At 33.8% G+C, this 18,053-nt stretch overlaps 1 protein-coding gene across 31 annotated transcripts in view; it reads right to left on the bottom strand.

Moving 5' to 3' along the window:
- The window catches only part of Ppfia2 (PTPRF interacting protein alpha 2), a 330,645-nt gene that overhangs the window by 32,033 nt on the left and 280,559 nt on the right, over positions 1-18,053 (bottom strand). For 17 of the 31 annotated variants that reach the window (XM_057757747.1, XM_057757744.1, XM_057757752.1 and 14 more), the window contains one exon: positions 13,868-13,961. In XM_057757747.1, the coding sequence (XP_057613730.1) occupies positions 13,868-13,961 (94 nt within the window). Of the gene's footprint in view, positions 1-5,072; positions 5,082-13,867; positions 13,962-18,053 lie in introns of all 31 variants that reach the window. The other 14 variants (XM_057757739.1, XM_057757750.1, XM_057757738.1 and 11 more) reach the window with 1 other exon arrangement.

Genomic DNA, 18,053 nt, shown 5'->3' with positions numbered 1-18,053 from the left:
ACTTTCATAGGTTCTTGTCCTTGTTAACTTTTAGCTGTGTTTTACATAATTAAAAAAATAAGAACCCTCTATAACAGTTAACCAAGTTGGCTGCATTCCGTTTTTAATATTCTGAAAGGTATCTCTAAACAGATAAAGTATTGCCTGAGTTTTTGCCCAGGTTTTTATTATTCCTGGAGGATGGCAATGGATGTTTGTCTGTCTCACTTGTGTTTTGTTCTCCTTCTTTTGCCAACACGAATTTCCTGATCATCGATTTTTGTAAGTTAAGCCAAACATCTCCAGTGCTCTCATAATAACAAAGGATGCTTAGCTTCTCAAGGGATCAACATCTTATGGAGCTTGTTATATTTATATATTTAGGACACACACACACCCCAATAACAATTATAAAAAAGAGACCATAGATCTAAATGAGAACAAACGGGATGGGATACATTGGAGCAGTTGAAGGGGAAGGAGGGTAAATTATGTAATTATATTATAATTTTAAATATATACTTACATATTAATATATTTTAAAAGACTACTATTTGTCAGGCTCTTTTTCTCTTTCCTTGTTATTCTCCTCAATAAATGCTCAAATATGAGTCACTGTTCAAATACCTCAGTATAATTCACCTGCCCATGAACAGTATTTTTACCTTGCTAAGAAACTTACTTTTTTATACCACTGTCAATCATAACTCAAACTCCATCAGCAACAACACATTCTTTATTCTTCCCATTAGAATTACAGGACCTCGCCAGATAAACTCATTATTTTATAAATTAACACAATGTTAATACTAGCTATTTTACTTTGTTTAAGATGTCAATTGATTTGTATACATAAAAATGTATTGTTTATGATAGAGGTTTGTCTAGCATCTTAATTCACTATGAGCCTGAAACTTCATATTCGTGCATGACATGCAATAGTAGTTTGAAAGGACAAAAGTTTTTCGAATAAATAAATGAAGCACCATGTCTCATAAAATAAGAGATATCAATCATCATTTACTGTCTGAAGCTTTATCTAAGTGCAAATGAGCATATATATATATATATATGTGTGTGTGTACATACAAATAAATTTAATCACTTGGATGTGTATTGACACACAGAGAGATATGAGCACTAATGAAGAGAGGCTCTTTGTAATCAGAGCAATTGAGGAGAAAAGCTAAAAACCCAACAACTTGGCCACCAAATTTGAAACATTTAATAACTAAAAATGAAGGGTAACTGTGTCTTCCTCATTGTCAGTAACACTGAAAAGATATTATCCACGTTTTCTTTTCATGTGGCTCATGTATTTTATGTCACTAAGTGTCCTTTCCATCCTTACTCTCATACATAGTGGTTCTTATCTTTATACAGTACTGAAGGAAGCATGCTTTACTTTTATAATTCCGACCAGGTTCTGTATCTTGGTCAAGGATGATGGATATAGGTTATAGACAGAAATGGAATTGATAAACTTGCTGCTACAGTTGCAGTGACTGTGTACCTGTGTCATTGTAGTCTTAGAGTTAAAAAGCATGTCTTGAGAGTTCATTTGGCCCATTGTAAATAGTTAAAACAAGAAGAAATAAACAGGTGGCTGTAGAAAATGTTCACACAATTTGACAATCTAATCATCGGCTCTTAACATTGTATCAGAAACGGTGTCTTCATTAGAATAGGATAGTAGGGGGTGTCCATCAATTTCCTGGCATTGTTCTTTGTAAATGCCTTCATGTATTAAAACCCAACAACTACAGATGATGTAGTCTCCTCAGAGTTCAACTGAAGAATGAACATACTATGTATAAACATGGCAGCACAGGACTCTGACTTACACATGTGGGAGGCAGAAGGAGGATTATCTGTTCTATGCCAGCCTGGACTTTCTAGAAAGTGAGGGTGGGATTTAGAACTCTATTATTAAGTAATTTGTATTTGTTGACAAATTCTGTGAATATCATACTAACAGGAGGAGCGAGTTGGAATTCTTGTATGGAAATTTGAATGATGCATGGTGCTACCTAATTTGTGAAATATCTGCAAGCTGATAATATATATCTTCATTAACATAATTATTCTGAACAGGAAGACATCAAAAATCCCAATCAAATGCTTCAGAACACTGATTACTTAAATATATAGCTAGTGTCATAAATTTAAGTTCCAAAACAACATTAACAATTTTGATTGACTTTTAAAGCACAAGGATATTATGTGTGTGAAAGAAATTATTGGGCATTTTCATACTCAGTGAAATCTATGATATTTAAATAGAATTTAGATAGACTCCAATAACATGTATATGGCTGTTTCCGAAATAAATAAATTATATTAAGTTCTTGAAATTATTCATATTTAAACTCTCTCTTTTTCTTCTAGAGACTATGCAATATAGGAACTAGTCTCAGTGAAGGAATCTGATGTATTTGTGAGTTTCAGCTGGGATTTACATGATTTATTCTCTCAATTTATTTTGAATTTAATAATTTTCAAAACAAGTAAAAAGGAGTGAACACACAGACTGTGATTAAGGAGTACAATTACCAATGCTGATTTTGAGAACTAGAGGGACCTGCATTACTTCCCATTAAGTGATTTCATTTTTTACTTGACACTGTTGTCTGAACTCCCTACCCACTTCCTGATTGTAATTGAGGATTTACTGGAAAGCTTTGGTAATGCTCCAAGTTGTAGATTCTGTTGCTTCCCTGCTTCATCCGATTTTGAGGCCTTTTTTGCTCAGCTTGGAAGTATTCAGTTTTCACATTCCTGTGTTTGTATGTATTCACTAATTCCCTTACTGGGTGCAGAGAGTTGTATTAGTAAGCAGAGGGAACAATCAGGCCACCAAGGGTGCATAGCAAGCAAGTGGGACTGTTCTGATTTTTAAATCCAAACCCTTAGCCTCTTCTCTCCTTTGTCATCATTGCTGACTATCTGCTTCCTTGACTGTACCTTCTTCTGCTCTTGATTTAGTGGAAGTAGTTTGACGTTTTGCAGTACACAAGCCCTAAAACATTTGAGACATTTCAATTTGAGATTAAGAGCCAGTATCCCAATCCATTACAATAACTGCAGTGAGTCATTCTTTTTTTGTTGCCATTGATTTTTAATATGTCATTTCTTTTAGTTATTTCCCTTCAGAAATGTAGAAATAATGGAAAAGCAGCAGGGAAAATGTGTATGATGGTATTAAATGCTGCTAGAGAGAGTGATGTTGAGACGGATTTACAGAAACCATCAGGCTACCTGCCTGTCAAGGGTGGACCTTAGCTTGCAATGCAGCTTTGAATATTTTACTAACATTTTCATTAATATCATACAATATACAAACTAAAACAAGTAAAATACTTTGAAATAATTTGGTCTAGTAACTAGAGCATATCAATAAACTAAAGAAAACATAAACAACAGTAAATAACAGTACGATACTATTAACTAGAAGAGTGTTAGGTGTTCTCTATCACTCTCTGCCTATTACTTTGAGGCAAGTTCTCCCCTTGAACCTGGACTTGTATTTGTGTTTAGGACATCCAGACATGCATTCAAGGGTCAGAATTCTTCTTGTGATTGTGTAGCAAGTGCTCTTGTCTACTGAGGTTTCTCTCTACTGTGTCATTAAATTTATGGGGGAAATTATGTTAAGAACAGTAATACAGCACAACTAACAAAATGCCTTAGTGAACTGATCATGTGGCCTATTTTACGAGAGCCTACACCGATGTAAATGCTTCATAAATGTTGTACATATTCTGTTTGACTTTCACTTTAAATCCCTATTTTATGAACGGACAACATACCCTAATTCTATTTTTCAGAAGAGGAGTTTTTGTCCATTTTTCATTTTTATTAATAATTTTAAAACCTTTTTGAAATCAAAATATAATTCCGCCATTTTACCTCTTCCTTTTTTTTTTCTATCATAACCTCTCTTGTACCTCTCCTTGGCTGTCTCTCAAGGACATGTTTTTTTTTTTCTTTAATAGTTGTTATACAAAACCTGACTCTCCACACAGCAATGCCCCCATTCCTCTGCATATGTTTTAATATCCTAAATATACGCATGAAATGTATTCAACATATATATATGATTATATATATATACATACATATGTATATTATTTCAGGGCTGATCACTTGGTGTTAGATAACCAATTGGAGGGCTCTTCCTTAAAGAAGACTATTTCTGCCGGGCGGTGGTGGCGCACGCCTTTAATCCCAGCACTCGGGAGGCAGACACAGGCGGATCTCTGTGAGTCCGAGACCAGCCTGGTCTACAAGAGCTAGTTCCAGGACAGACTCCAAAACCACAGAGAAACCCTGTCTCAAAAAACCAAAAAAAAAAAAAAAAAAAAAGAAGACTATTTCTCCTTTTCTTACCATTCATTAGTTGCCTATAGTTCTTTGCCTAGTTTTGGGGATTTGTGTGATTTCCCTTACCTGTGAGAGAAGGATTTTAAATTTGAAACTCTTACTTGAGAACTTTGTATTTGGAACCATTAAAAAAATAATCACCCATATAAGAAACAACGGGAAAAGGCATACATTTGGCTAAAAACTAGGTCACCTTGACCATTATCAGTGCCTTACTGAGGAGATTCATCACTTAGCCCTTTCCATCAAAATGAGTTCTGAAAACTGACAAATGAGTTTGTCTCCTGAATGTAATTTGAAGGACTGAACCACGGGCACTAGTTAAGCACATTTTCAGCCAAGCAGCACAAAGAGTTGAAGCTCATCTTGGAAGCAGGACTTGAGCCTTAAGGAGCTCTCATTAACTCTTGAAGAAAGACTTGAGAGTTAGGGCAGTAAGGTCTACAAGGTAAATTTGCATGCATCTCATAGAACCAAGCAATACTAGTTTTCAAAAAGCCAATGTAATTCAAATATAAATATTTCTCTGAACCAATGATTCCTTTTTCTGTGTAGAAATGAGTGGACATTGTGAATCTCATTTTAAGTCAGAGGCAGTGCAGTTGGTGTTAGAACTGAAAAGAGAAGTGCTAAAGAGAAAACAAAACAAACCAACAAAAAAGATGGTGCTGAAAACCAACATGTTCAGCAGCCGTTGTGAGTCAACTTACCCCGGTGTGCTTTTCATGAGATGGGGAAGGATGGATGGAAAAGAAAAGCACACAAATGTTAATGGATACATTTCAATCCAAAGAAAAGCATGGAATCAAACAATAGCATCATTTCAGAGGTGAGAAATCTCATGGCAGCACAACATGGTGTCTTAGCAACCATTTCAGTAGTGGCAGTACTGTGTTGATTCCACCACGATACACACCAAGTCCACAAGTCTGCTCAGGCTGCAGGCACATCTGACGGTTGACCAATAAGTCTGTATTTAGTATGAGTCACTCTGAAACATGCAGGGCCAAATTTTCTTAGCCTCTAGTACATCCCAGGAAAAGAGCAAAGAACATTCCTTACTTGAGACTACAAATGTGTCATTTTATAAATAGGAAAAATTCCTTACAGAACAGCCTACCACCTATCAAGGCCACCATTTAAACTCAAGAAAAATGGCGAAGCAGAAAGGCACGTCTTGAGTGGAGAAGGCATGTATTGGAGGGTCAGGAAAATTGGGCTCCAAATTTCATTTTGTCAAAACTGTTAACAGGTGCTTTATTCATTATTATCCATTGTAAGAAAAAATTATGAAATCCATTACAGATGCAGAATTTTTATTCTAACAAGATTTACAATAATTCTTGCTTTAAGAAGACATGTACACCTGTATTAACAAATGATGTGTAAAACTACTTGATTAAGCTTCTTCTGTATTATTATATTTTCTTGTATATGTGCAATAAAATATTAAACCTGAGCCAATTATATGGATTTTATGGGAGACTTGGTTACTTGAACAGGTATTTGCAAATGTTGCTTATAAAATATTAATTGGGTGATTTATCTGTATCAGGATCATCACAAAACTAAACTCATTCAAACTTAGCTTTGAACTTAACTACTTGCTTCCTGGATGTAGTAGAGGCATTTAGAAAATATGGAAGTTAAATAATCCAACAAAAAGCAATGAGAATAATATTTTAAAATTTCTATGCAAACAATAAACAATTCTTAGAAAAGAAACCATTGCTACAACCCATAAACTATATTCAGTTTAAGAAAATATGAGGCAGAAATTCCTAGTTGAGAAATTAAGCAAAGTAAAGCATTTCCTTCTACATTGCAAAACTATCATAAAGAAAAGCTTGATGTGTCGTAAACACTCTGCACATGCCTCCTCCAATAGCATTCATTCAGAGAAACAAGGGGTGCTTTGAGAAAATGCATGTTCATTGGCCTCAGTTCCAGAACAGCTGCAACAATTTCCTTAAGTTTTCTTATAAACCAAAACATAAATGTCTAAAAGTTGGCAAAACAATTTCCAAAGTTACTGAACTCACAGATCTTTCACATCACATACAGAAAAGAAATAATATATGACCTAAAAGAGATACTTCATGCATTTTAACTGGATTTCTTACCAGCACACCTGTGTGTTGAACTTGGAAAAGAGACAGAGCACAAACTCTGAGCCTTCCAGGAAAACTGACCACTTCATCTGGGATGGATTGTGACCATGAGCAAAGTAATCACCCTCACCCTGACTGTGAATGATTCATCATTTTCCAGTACATTTGTTGATTAAATTTGGGCCCAGTGAAACATTACTTGTCATCATATTTCATTTGTAATGTTTTAAATAATTAGGGATTACAGTAATATAAAAACCTTTGAAATACAAAATAAAAGATATTACAATAAACATCAAACAAATCTCAAAGTCAAGTTCATAGTTCAAAAATTTTGTCCTAACAATATATTTTATTTATTTTATATTTTTCATCTAAAATAACTTTATTTGAACAAAGGAATGGTAAGAAGTTATATTGAAATCTGTTCTGTGAAGTTATCTTTATGATGGCGTGCTAGTCAGTAAACTGAAAATTCTAGCTCTCCAAAGACTTAATGTAACTGTAGCTACTGGGGATTAACTTGTAGGAACAGAGGGAGAAAAAATCATAATCAGGATAGATTATGTGAGGAAAAAATCTACGTTCAATAAAAGACAAAAAGAAACATAGTTACTATTGTATAGGTGTTTCCTTCATACCTGCAAGTACCTGTTGGAGATGGGAGGGAAACTCAGACACTGGAAGCTCACAGAACCTATGAAGCCCTGAGCTCACAAATCTTAAAAGGCTCTGCTGAGCCTCTACAATAGTGATTCTCAAGGTGTGAGTCGCAACCTCATTGGAGTTTGAGTGACCATTTCACAGAGGTTGACTAAGACTATCAAAAAACACAGAGATTTACATTATGATTCATAGTGGTAGCAAAATTACAGTTGTGATGTAACAGTGAAAATAATGTTGAGGTTGGGGCTCATCACAAGATGAGGGGCTGCATTAAAGGTTGAGAAGCCCTGGTCTACAAGCTGCATAGGGAGCATCTGCAGTGATCAAAATTTCATGAGTCCCCACTCATCTTGTGTTAGACATTTAGTAGGAGGTAGCTATGTTTGAGCTACCTACACGTCTTTAGGTAACCCAATAAACTTGGCTCTCTAAGCTAGACTTTTGCTTCTTGTCAACATATAGTTCAATCTCTCAATGAATAATGAATAGTTAATTCACTTATTGAAATCCTACCAAATACACATGATTGCTTAGTCTGGGTTGAATATAATTAAGGGTCCATACTCCCTTCCAAGTGGTCAGTACTTTCTTCTCTGGTCTGTAATGACCAGAGGCAGTCTTAGAGTTGGCTCAACTTCATCAGATTAATAACCTCTGACTTTGGCTCAAGTTCTAATCAAAACACCAGAATCGGACTTCTTTGGTTAGTATTGCCCCTGACAGCATCTGGGTTCTCATTCTATACATTGAACATATCCCCAATCCTTTCTACTGGAGTTTGAAAACATGCCTTGAAATCTTCCAACTATTCTCAGTGATGTTCCTCTGAGTACACATGATATTCAATTATCTTTCCCACACCTTGCACAAGGTCCAGTTATTAACTAGTTAGTACATAGAATTTTGACCCTTCACCACCTGTGTTGAATGAAAAATTCTTTACTGGGTATTGTTCATTTTCTTGTTTTACTAAAATCATACTCCCATCTCTGAGAAGCTGTGAATATATATGCACATACATATATTTATAGTAGTCCTGCAGTTGATAGCAGGATTAAATAAAGATCCCTACTGAAATTTATAAATGTTGAATAACTACAAAGCTCACTGAAGTACCTTATCAAAAATCTTCGGTGCATCTTCTCTTACATAGTTTGACAAAATCTGTTCTTATTTTAGCCGCTAATCACAGTGCCTTGCACTCACTTCGTATTTCAGTAAGTCATCATCAGACCATTTGTTCAGCTCCTTTCGTCACAAAGGTTTTAATCTTGAAGAATAAGTTTAGAACTAGAGCAATTGATGACCTTCAGGTTGGACCCCTTTTGTTATTCTTTCCCAAAGCCTGTAACTTAGATAAGTGTCATGGAACCAGAAGATCTTAAGTGCAATCATTTGTCTCCATGTCTGTCCGTCCAGATATTTTTTTTGTTGTAAATTGGGAAATTCAATAGTCTATATGACAGTAATTGGGATATAACAACACTAAATGAATAAATGAAGTGTTACTGTTTGCCAAACTTATCCTGCACTCATTTTATTTAGGACTTATTTAGTCAAATTAATAAAAAGCTTTTTAGCAAAATTAGTGATAGAATTTATTTAGAAAATAAGGTTATTCTAGCATTTGTAAGACTTGGAGTTTAATTTCTAATTAGTCTTTATTATTTAAACTTTTCTAGATCTAAATACTTCTTGAAAGCAACGGAATGTTTGATCATATAAAACTTGGATGATGCTTACTCTGTAATGTATTGTTACTCTCCTGTTGGCTCTAACTTTTTCTTTTCTCGTTTTTTTTTTGTCATTTTTCAAAGAGATCAGATATGTCTAACTACGTAAAAGAAATCACTACCAGTTTTCTTAGCTTTAGTTTTCATGAAAGAACACTGCATTGTATTTCACTGTTAGTCTTTGTATCATATTATTTAGGCTTAGGAAAGACTTCTTTGATTGTCCTTGGTTAGAGCACAGCAGATCTCTAAAATGATAGCTTGCTCTTAATACAGGCACAAAGCCATACTCTGTGCTCTGAGGAAAAAAAAACTGGAACATATTTTTCCAAAGAAATATTGGGTTTAGGTTCCTAAAAGTTTTACTATAATAGATTATTTGAGTTGGCTACCCAGCAGCACACCCTTAGTGGCTGCATGAACCCTCAGCAGTAGCATATCCTTCCTCTGTGTAATTTAATTGGGTTTCAAGACTCCAATGGAGTGAGGAGGAATGGATGTGCTTCTGAAAGCACAGTACAGAAATATAATCTCTTATTGTCATCTGGAAGGACCTTGGCTCTGATGTCTCAGGGATCCATGAAAGGCTCAGTTTCTGCCCAGTTGCTCCTTCTTTGTGTTTTATGTAGCTAAAGTCCATTTCTATAGTATAGCTAGAAAATGGACGTGTGTGAGCGAAAATCAGATGTTTACCTTCCATGTACACAATACCACCTAGAGAGGAAAATATGTTCACATCTTTGAACACAAGGTCTTGACTACAACTTGTTTATAAGTTAAAATTGGCACATAGTCACTTGATAAATATTTATTGAATAAAAATATTATGGAGTTTTGTGGTACTTTAGAGTATAAATAGTTTAAGTGACATTTACTTTGCTTAGAGATATGCTTACTCTGAACCTCTGAAATGCCAAGGATTAAAAGTTTAGCATCTCCAAACATAATAAAAATTATGTGTGTAAGTGGAGCCTCAGGAATGTGATGAGAATAAATTAATCAAATCTATAGCGCTTCCCTTTGAGCTCTTTGAAGTTCTAATATAAAGATTCATTGGTGGTGATTAAATTTGATTGCCATGCTCCAAGGAAAATGATAGTTCTCTGGAGAGTATGATCTTGGTAGCTGAATTGGAGCATTGATTTTATTTTAATGATGTTAAAAATTGATACAAATATAAAACCAATATTCATTTAGTAGTATTAACAATTCAGGAGGATGTACAAAACTAAACTATGCAATAATAATGTATCAGTGATGCTATAACTGAAGAAAATGATTACTAGCTTAGCGTGTCAAACCTCAAGCAATACTTTTCAATTATGTATTAAGATATAGGAGACTTTAAACAAGTAGATATATATTTCACTAAAAATGTTAGAATTTTGGCAGTCTGGGGAAAAATAACCATAAAGATTAAGCAATAATTTCAATGACTCATGTTTTTGTAAATAAATATCCACTCAGTAACATTTGTGTTGGTTTTCAAAAATGTCCTGCTTACTCACTTTGTCTTCAGAGTTAGATATGTTTGATTATTTATGAAGCCATCTTTAGCTTTAGTCCAGTCAATAATATAATATGTTTCTTGGGATCAAAAAAGACATTACAAACGTGAACTCCTTGGGTCAATATGTTGAATGGTCTAATCTGACAACATCACAGAAGGAAAATATAAAGAAGAATGTAAAATGTACATAAAATGCATAATGGGTGGGTATATAGGCCATTGCTAGAATACTTTTCTAGCACACATATTGTTCTTTGGCATTACAATCAATCAATAAATAAATCAATAAATCAATCAACAAATAGACATAGACTAAAAGAATTTTAGAACCTCAAGCATTAAGACCACCCAAAAGATCTAAAAAAATACCAAATAATAAATTGGAAAATAAATTATATATACAATATGCAAGGAATTACCATTATTAACATTAAATATGACTGGAAGAATAGCACTTAGTTAAAAATTATTGAGAATATTTTTAAAGCAATAATTCGGAACCTTTGATGATTATTTGTTAGTTTTTTTTTAATTATAAAGTCTCTTTTAAAATCTCCAGTACCTCAGGGAGTTAGGTCCTCCCTTATTCTCATCACATTCCTAAGGATGGACAGAAGAGAGACTAATAGCTACATATATTAGGGGGGAATGTAGAGATTAAAAATCTGATAAAATACTAGTAAAATATAAATAATATTTTTCCAAAATATTTTTGCATGCAAGAATACTGATGACACAAAAAAGTTGTTGTCTTTAGTGTATCATATTATCACATGACAAAATTGTAAACTTTACCATTAAGATGGCATAGGGTTTATACCTGAGACTTTGGAAGACCGTGCCTAGCAGCTCTTAACTGGTACGCACACTTGCCAGATGTGCAAGCCCCATTTTAACAGCATTATGTTGACATCTGATCTAAAGACTGTCTATTTTTTTGTTTATTGTTTATAATCAGACAAATTATGAATTTCGGAAAGAATGGCAGTTTCTCTTCATTGGCAAAGGGATGGTGAAACTTAACAGTCAACTTGATAGAACCTAGACTCAAACATGAGGACAGACCTCTGGGTGGGCATTGGGGAGATTTTCTTGAGTATGTTAATTGCAATGGAAAGACCAAATCTAGAAGTGGGTGGTACATTTGCCAGGGCTGAGATCATCTTCTGAATAAAAAGAACAAAGTACTTTGAGCATCAGTATTGGTTACTTTCTAACCGTAGATGTGATTAGACCATCTTCCTCTTGTTCCTCCCAATACGCATTTCCTATAATTATGGACTGTAATGCAGAAACTGCCAAACAAAATGACCTTTTCCTTTCTCAAATGACTCGTGTTAAGTGTTTTGTTACAGCAATGAGAAAAGCAACTAAAATAGAAGTACTAGCCAAACATAGACTTGCCCTAGAATTTGGATGAATTGAACCATGTTTAGATATTGAGGTTGTTTTGTTTTGTGTTTTTGTCTAATCTATTCAGCATTTGGCTGATCTATATTATTCTGTGTTGTTGTGTTTAATATTGCTATGATTAATGTTAACTTTTAAACTCTCTTAAGCAAATAGCATAAGGTCTTAAATAACTGGCTGCATGGCTGAGAAAAGGAAATGAGTGCTTCATGATCAGGATGACAGACACGAAAGTGAAAGTGTAAAATTCTTATTTATGTCTGCTCTTAATGTCGGTTTTGGAAGAGATCTTCATTTTCATCATACAGAAAAATTCACCTATAATCCAGTGAAATCAGAAAGAGAATGATGGGTAAGATCTAAGCAACACAACAAATGCAAAGGTGAACTCACATGACAAACATCACAACATTGCATGAACACTAGATTTTATGAATAAATTTCTCAACCTTTAAAGACTAAGAGAGTGAAGGCAGGAAACCAATGGAAAATCACAAATTTGAATGAGGACCACCAGGACTATAAAATGTGTTAAATATGCAAATAGTTGAGTTTCAGCTTGAGAACGAGCCACTAATATATAATGAGAATAACTAATTGGAAATACTGTGATGTGGAGATAATTGATATGTAATGAAACATCCTTTATAATATTGCTGTTAACACAAAAATAACTGTTTTAAGCAAGTACCGAGTAAATGTAAGCATTTCGCCACATCAGATCTCACTGCGCTGGCTATATATGCCACTGGGTCCTTGTTATGGAGTAGTCAATACAAAATGAAATGTTTTCCATATTTTAATTAATTCTGTCCATTAGTCAGACTTGTTTTAAAATTTCATGTTTCTTTTCTACTTGTAGTAAACTAACCAGAATATAAACAAAGAAAATAATCATTTTCTTAGAAGAATGCTCACCACAGACAGTTATGAAATTAGAAATTGCATTCCTTAAGGATGACACAAATGCAGATATTGGGAGCAGTTTATGGAAAATACTAATATTTTTAAGTTACTAGAACCGAAATAAGAAACGTTTCATGACAGACTATTTAATCTTGTTCAAGATACAATATTCTCAAGAACTTTCTTCCAGATTGCATTTCTATTGGGTCTGGGTAGTTTCAGTAAATTGCCAGCTACTAAATTATCATGTTAATGATGTCTTGTGCAATTTACTTTTATTGGCAAATGCCTGGAATACAAGACAAAAGACAAAACATGAAGTACCTGGACAAACCTGTGCTTTGTCACAACGGAAATTTATGGATCACAAATTGATAGCCAGAGAAATGACGATACTTTGGCAGGAGAAAGGAGAAATACAAAAACCATTGAAACAATGCAATGGACCTTTAGAAAGCAGAGATGGAGCAGCTCACAAGGAGACTTGATAATAAAGGGAAATTATTATGCTTTTAAAGACTTTGCTTTCAGGATGATGACTTTTTGTCACTGAAATGTTACTATGCTGCTAAAAATATGTTATTCATGGAATCCCTCTCTAACAGCTGTTGAAATTAAATTCTTTCCAATTTTACAAGTCATTTCAATGTTCCATATTACATGTGAATGGAAAGATACACTATCGTTTCCTGGCAGATGCAAAACAATCTGTTCCCGCCTATATTAAGCTTATTTTCAGTCAGAGGAATATATTATTTTTTTACTTTGAAATCTTTCATTATTAAAACTAAACACATAATTGTCCTGAGAAAAAACAAAATTTCACTCTCATTTTGTCATACTAAATCAGAACTTCATTTAACTTCAATAGTGCCCTATATGGTTGCCAGTACTACATGTAAGCATGTTACATGTAACTCAGTTTTGAAATCAATGCTTTTGTCACTAGTTTAAATTGTGTGGTTTATCTTGTGGGAGAGTTTACACTCATTTCTAACTTTAATTCATTATTATTTGAAACATGAACTCTGAGTTGCTTGAGCTAATACCAGGAAAGCTGCTAAATAGGTTTATTTTCCATTTATTTTCTTCTTGAAGTCCTTGCAAAAGGAAACGGTAAAGCCTAGTGAAGCATTAGAAAAATAAGGAAAAACGATCTCCAAACCTACTTTTTCTTCAATCGTCTGTCCTTTTCGGCTTGAGTTCCAAGTTTGCCTAAGCCCAGGGACTCCTGCGCTGCAGCTTCAGTTTCCATGAAGCCCCCTGTGAAGAAACGACTTGAGATCAAGATACAGGTATTTGTCCGTCCTGAAGTTAAAGTCTCCAAGGCTTCTTGGAGCAACTACTCAGAAACACTCTTTCTTTTAGGTTTGCCCTTGGATCACTGTCTCAACAGACATCAAAGGACAGAGCTACATATACAAAATCTCTGAAAAAAATCAATACAAAAAGAAGTACCTACTCTTGTCCATTCATTTTCACAAGCATCAATATGGAAGGCAATATATACGTATGTCTACCAACAGAGGGCAGTATGTATGCATACCAACAGAGGGCAGTATGTATGTCTACCAACAGAGGGCAGTATGTATGTATACCAACAGAGGGCTGCACAGTAATCAATGTTCAAGGCCATTCTGTTAGACTTTTCCAGTGGAAAGCAAGAGTGAATACTTGATTAGTGTGCTTGTCATGTCTCATTTACTGTCAGAAATATTCTGCTAAACAGAAACCTAGACATATGCTTCTGTACCAAGTTTAAAGTACAAAGAGGCCCTTGTTGGCTTTTAAAAGTTCTGCATCTGGTCTTCCTGGAACTCACTGTGTTCAGTCTGCTAAGTCTTGTACCCTTAATCAGAAGTCTTTTACATTCAGGGATGGCCTTTACTTTGGATTTTTTATGTTTTTGAAAAAAATTAGGTCTTTATAAAAGACTTGAATAAGATTATTTTTACCTAATATGTTATTTGAATAGTAGAGTTACAAACACAGTATATGTAATCTTGGTGTTAACAAGAGAAATTTTATGTGTGTCATTTATGGATAGACATCTTATAAACTATTTATTTCACTCCACAATCCTGAATTCACATTGGTTCATAAATTTTTGATTATATTGAAAAATGAGGGCTTAATACTATACCCTACACTCTCTTTGTATTTAGTGTATGTAAAAAATATGAAGTCACATTCAAAAAGATTATTCACATTTTTCAGTAGAAGATAAATATATGTATAGGCATATATACGTGTATATATACACACATTTGTACATATATATATATAAATTTTAAATAGAAGGGATTTAAGTTATATTTAAGCATAAAACTGCAAATCCTCAAATAATAATAATCTAATACTAACCATAATTTAATTTTTAGAAAATGTCATTCTCCAAATTTAACCAACATATCAGAAGACAGTCATTGAAGACAATTGTTATACATCTTTTGCATAACTTACCGCTAACAATTTGAGGACTTGATTATGATATGGTTTCTCTTACTCACAGAATGAACTAGGAAATTAGTTACTACTATTTTTCATAATTTATTTTTTTACATTTAATTTGTAAAGCTGGATATTATTAACACAGAATCTTGATATAAATTAGCTCTTAGCCTGATAATCTTATTACTGAACTGAATAATTGTAAGAAGGCTCTTTAATCAAAACACAGCAGTTATTGTTCAAATTCAATTTAGTATTGTGAAGATACAAGGCCAAATTTATTCTATTCATTATATTCATGTGCAATTAATGCAGTGGAAAGATTTTTATGATGAAGGAGACTCACTGTGGCTCTTATTTGGAAAGCCATCCAGTGGCTAACTGAAATTCTCTTAGGAATCATTTTCAAACCTGAAAATTTCCATTATGCATAGTGACATAATATTTGACTTTATTTCCAATGTGCTATCCATAAATTATCATTTATAATCAGAGTACAACAATAAAGGTGTTTTCTTCAAGTGGAGATGAAGTGAACTATTGACTTAAAACTCATAAAATTCTTTATTGGTCCACATGGTTCCACCACAAATTGATGCAGCAAACCTATTCAATGCTGATGAAATACTTTCAATTTTGAGGTTGTTGGATGGATCACACATTTTTAGAGTAATAAAAGGACAATTAACTTGTAATTTAAAGTTTTTCAAGAACTCAACTTTTTAAATATAAAATGATCATGTTTTAAGCAATGGAAATTTTGGAAGAAAAAAAATTCTATAATGAAACTGCATAAATAGGTTTTCTTGCTTCCTGACTTTGGAGGAGTTGATATATTTGTTACCATAATTAAGCATAACTTCATATATTCTGTTCTAAAAATTCAGAGTCTCTGAAAGTATAAAACAAAGCTTAGGTTTTTAGGAGAGTGTATTTTCTAGGTTTTAAATTATATCTTAGATATCCTGATAAAATGTAATTTTGATGGAAAAATCCTTAATGCTTTAGTATTTTATTATCAAATTCAACTGAAAGTATAAAAGACAATAAAAAATATTTTAAATGGAAAAGTAAATTATATAACCTCAGATAAGCATGTACACTAAAATGTTAATAAATAAAGATCTCTATTTTAGCAAACATTTTAATGATACAATTGTGAGTTATACAATATATTAAAAATAACAAATAATGTGGTAAAGACCATGATAGGTCAGCAAATTAAAAGAAATAAACATTTTGACTGGTATGTAGACATACTTAAAAATAGATTTTCATTTTTGTATATCAACATGTAGAAGAATGAAAATAGATCCTTATCTATCACCATGCACAAAACTCAAGTTCAAATAGGTCAAAGACCTCAACATAAAGTCAACCACACTGAACCTCATAGAAGAGAAAGTGGGAAGTACACTTGAACGCATTGACACAGGAGACCACTTCCATAAACCCAATAGCACAGACATGAAAGAAACAATTAATAAATGGGACCTCCTGAAACTGAAAAGCTTCTGTAAAGCAAAGAACACGGTCAACAATACAAATGACAGCGTACAGAATGGGAAAAGATCTTCACTAACCCCACATCAGACAGAGGTCTGATCTCCAAAATATACAAAGAACTCAAGAAATTGGTCATCACTTGCTATGTTATATTTCTTATTGCCTAAGGATCCTTTATGGGAAATCAAAATCCACCGATTCCATTTCAACAGCTCCATGCTTGTCACACAGTCACATGCATACATGCATATCAGCTATCATAGGTTATGATGCCATGTGTCGTCGAACAGCCTGGATGCCAGGGAAGTGATTTTGAATAATTTGAATAAACCTCATAACTTTAAGATCATAAGTAGAAATACTTTGGTGCTATAGCAGAAAATTAAGCCCAGGTGATGGGGCATTACTTGTAAATAATCGTTTCTCTAAAAGAGTGAGCCCAGAACATATTTGAAAATCTGTATAACTCTACTAACATTTCCCATTAGAAGCAGCTCAATCTTCTCCTAACAATTTAACTCTAAAGAGATATATACAGGAAGATCTCCTCCCTTCCCTGCATCCTGGTCAGGATGGAGGATGTAAATAAAGTTCTCTGCTATTGCTCCTATGTCATGCTTTCTGCTTCCCACTGTGATGTTCATGGTCTAACCTTCTAAAGCTCCTTTGCATAAGAGGTGCTTTGGTCATGGTGTCTCTTTACACCAATAAAACAGCCACTAAGAAGATATTCCTTATGCCAAAGTGCCAGTGGTTTATTTTTATTTCAGCAATTTCAATTGCTAAATTGATAATTTCTGTATTAACGAATGTATGAATATGCATGTGTCTTTTTCATAATCATATACTTACCTAGTGTCATTTAGGTTTATGTATTCATATTATTAGAAACTGATAATAACTTATCCTAGCCAAACTTTTAAGGCTTTATTGCTTTCTGCTAATCTCATCTTTATTTCTGAGAGTTACTAACAAGATACTGTGATAGCATTTATGGATCATTCATATTTTATCCCCTTGTTATTTTGTCTGACATTATAGTTCCTTTTGGTGTATGTAGACTTTATCTCTTTTCTGCAAAAATATTTTAAGTTCACATAATTAAGATTTGATATTTATAGATGTTCTAAGTGACAGTTGTAGTTGTCTTCCTTAATCATTCTCCATCTTATCTTCTTGCTTGTGTGTCACGCAATGAAGCTTACTGATTTAATTAGGGTACCTGTCAAGTGAGCTCCATAGAGACACCTATCACTAACCTTGCCAGCAATGGTCTTACAAACATCTCCCACCATGTTGACTTTTACGTGTGCTCCAGGAATCTGAAATCAGGTCCTCATAGCTACTTGTTTTCCATTTGATCAACTGAGCTCTCTCTCTAGCTCCTTTGATGGTGAT

Source organism: Chionomys nivalis, chromosome 25, assembly GCF_950005125.1.
Source record: "Chionomys nivalis chromosome 25, mChiNiv1.1, whole genome shotgun sequence".
Taxonomy (NCBI): Eukaryota; Metazoa; Chordata; class Mammalia; order Rodentia; family Cricetidae; genus Chionomys; species Chionomys nivalis.
The sequence above is the reverse complement of the archived record's forward strand: the minus strand, read 5'-3'. Positions and strand labels throughout refer to the sequence as shown.